This window comes from Apteryx rowi, unplaced genomic scaffold, assembly GCF_003343035.1.
Source record: "Apteryx rowi isolate R43461 unplaced genomic scaffold, aptRow1 scaffold_1735, whole genome shotgun sequence".
Lineage (NCBI taxonomy): Eukaryota > Metazoa > Chordata > Aves > Apterygiformes > Apterygidae > Apteryx > Apteryx rowi.
Genome location: NW_020448014.1, coordinates 14718 through 15681, shown reverse-complemented (window position 1 = coordinate 15681; position 964 = coordinate 14718). Strand labels below are relative to the sequence as shown.

At 69.7% G+C, this 964-nt stretch overlaps 1 protein-coding gene across 1 annotated transcript in view; it reads left to right on the top strand.

Annotated features, from left to right (window-relative positions):
• The first annotated feature begins 58 nt into the window (after nt 1–58).
• Nucleotides 59–964, top strand: part of EXOC3L2 (exocyst complex component 3 like 2) — a 3844-nt gene continuing 2938 nt past the window's right edge. Inside the window, exon 1 of the mRNA XM_026061003.1 lies at nt 59–139. Coding sequence (XP_025916788.1) covers nt 84–139 — 56 coding nt within the window. The 5' untranslated portion in view covers nt 59–83. The remainder of the gene's footprint in view (nt 140–964) is intronic.

Genomic DNA, 964 nt, shown 5'->3' with positions numbered 1-964 from the left:
GTGGGGCTGAGCCGTGCCCGGTGCCCCGCAGTTTCCAGCGCAAAGTGGAACGGTTCCTGGAGGCTCCCGGCGATGCCACCCCCATGGACGGTGCCACCGGCAGGGCCATCGCCCTGGTCAACTGCTGTCCCCCATTCAGGTGAGGGCATGGTGGCCAGGTGCCCCATAGGGATGCCGTGGTGGCCAGGTGCCCCATGGGGATGCCAGGGTGCTCCCTGGGGATGCCATGGTGGCCAGGTGCCCCATGGGGATGCCAGGGTGCTCCCTGGGGATGCCATGGTGGCCGGGTGCCCCATGGGGATGCCAGGTGCCCCATGGGGATGCCATGGTGGCCGGGTGCCCCATGGGGATGTCAGGGTGCCCCATGGGGATGCCATGGTGGCCGGGTGCCCCATGGGGATGCCAGGGTGCCCCATAGGGATGCCGTGGTGGCCAGGTGCCCCATGGGGATGCCGTGGTGGCCGGGTGCCCCATGGGGATGTCAGGGTGCCCCATAGGGATGCCGTGGTGACCCATGGGGATGCCAGGTGCCCCATGGGGATGCCGTGGTGACCGGGTGCCCCATGGGGATGCCAGGTGCCCCATGGGGATGCCGTGGTGGCCAGGTGCCCCATGGGGATGCCAGGGTGCTCCCTGGGGATGCCATGGTGGCCAGGTGCCCCATGGGGATGCCGTGGTGACCGGGTGCCCCATGGGGATGCCAGGTGCCCCATGGGGATGCCATGGTGGCCAGATGCCCCATGGGGATGCCAGGGTGCTCCCTGGGGATGCCATGGTGGCCAGGTGCCCCATGGAGATGCCAGGTGCCCCATGGGGATGCTGCGGTGACTGGGTGCCCCATGGGGATGTCGTGGTGGCCAGGTGCCCATTGGGGATGCCAGGGTGCCCCATAGGGATGCCGTGGTGGCCAGGTGCCCCATGGGGATGCCAGGGTGCCCCATAGGGATGCCGTGGTGGCCAGGTG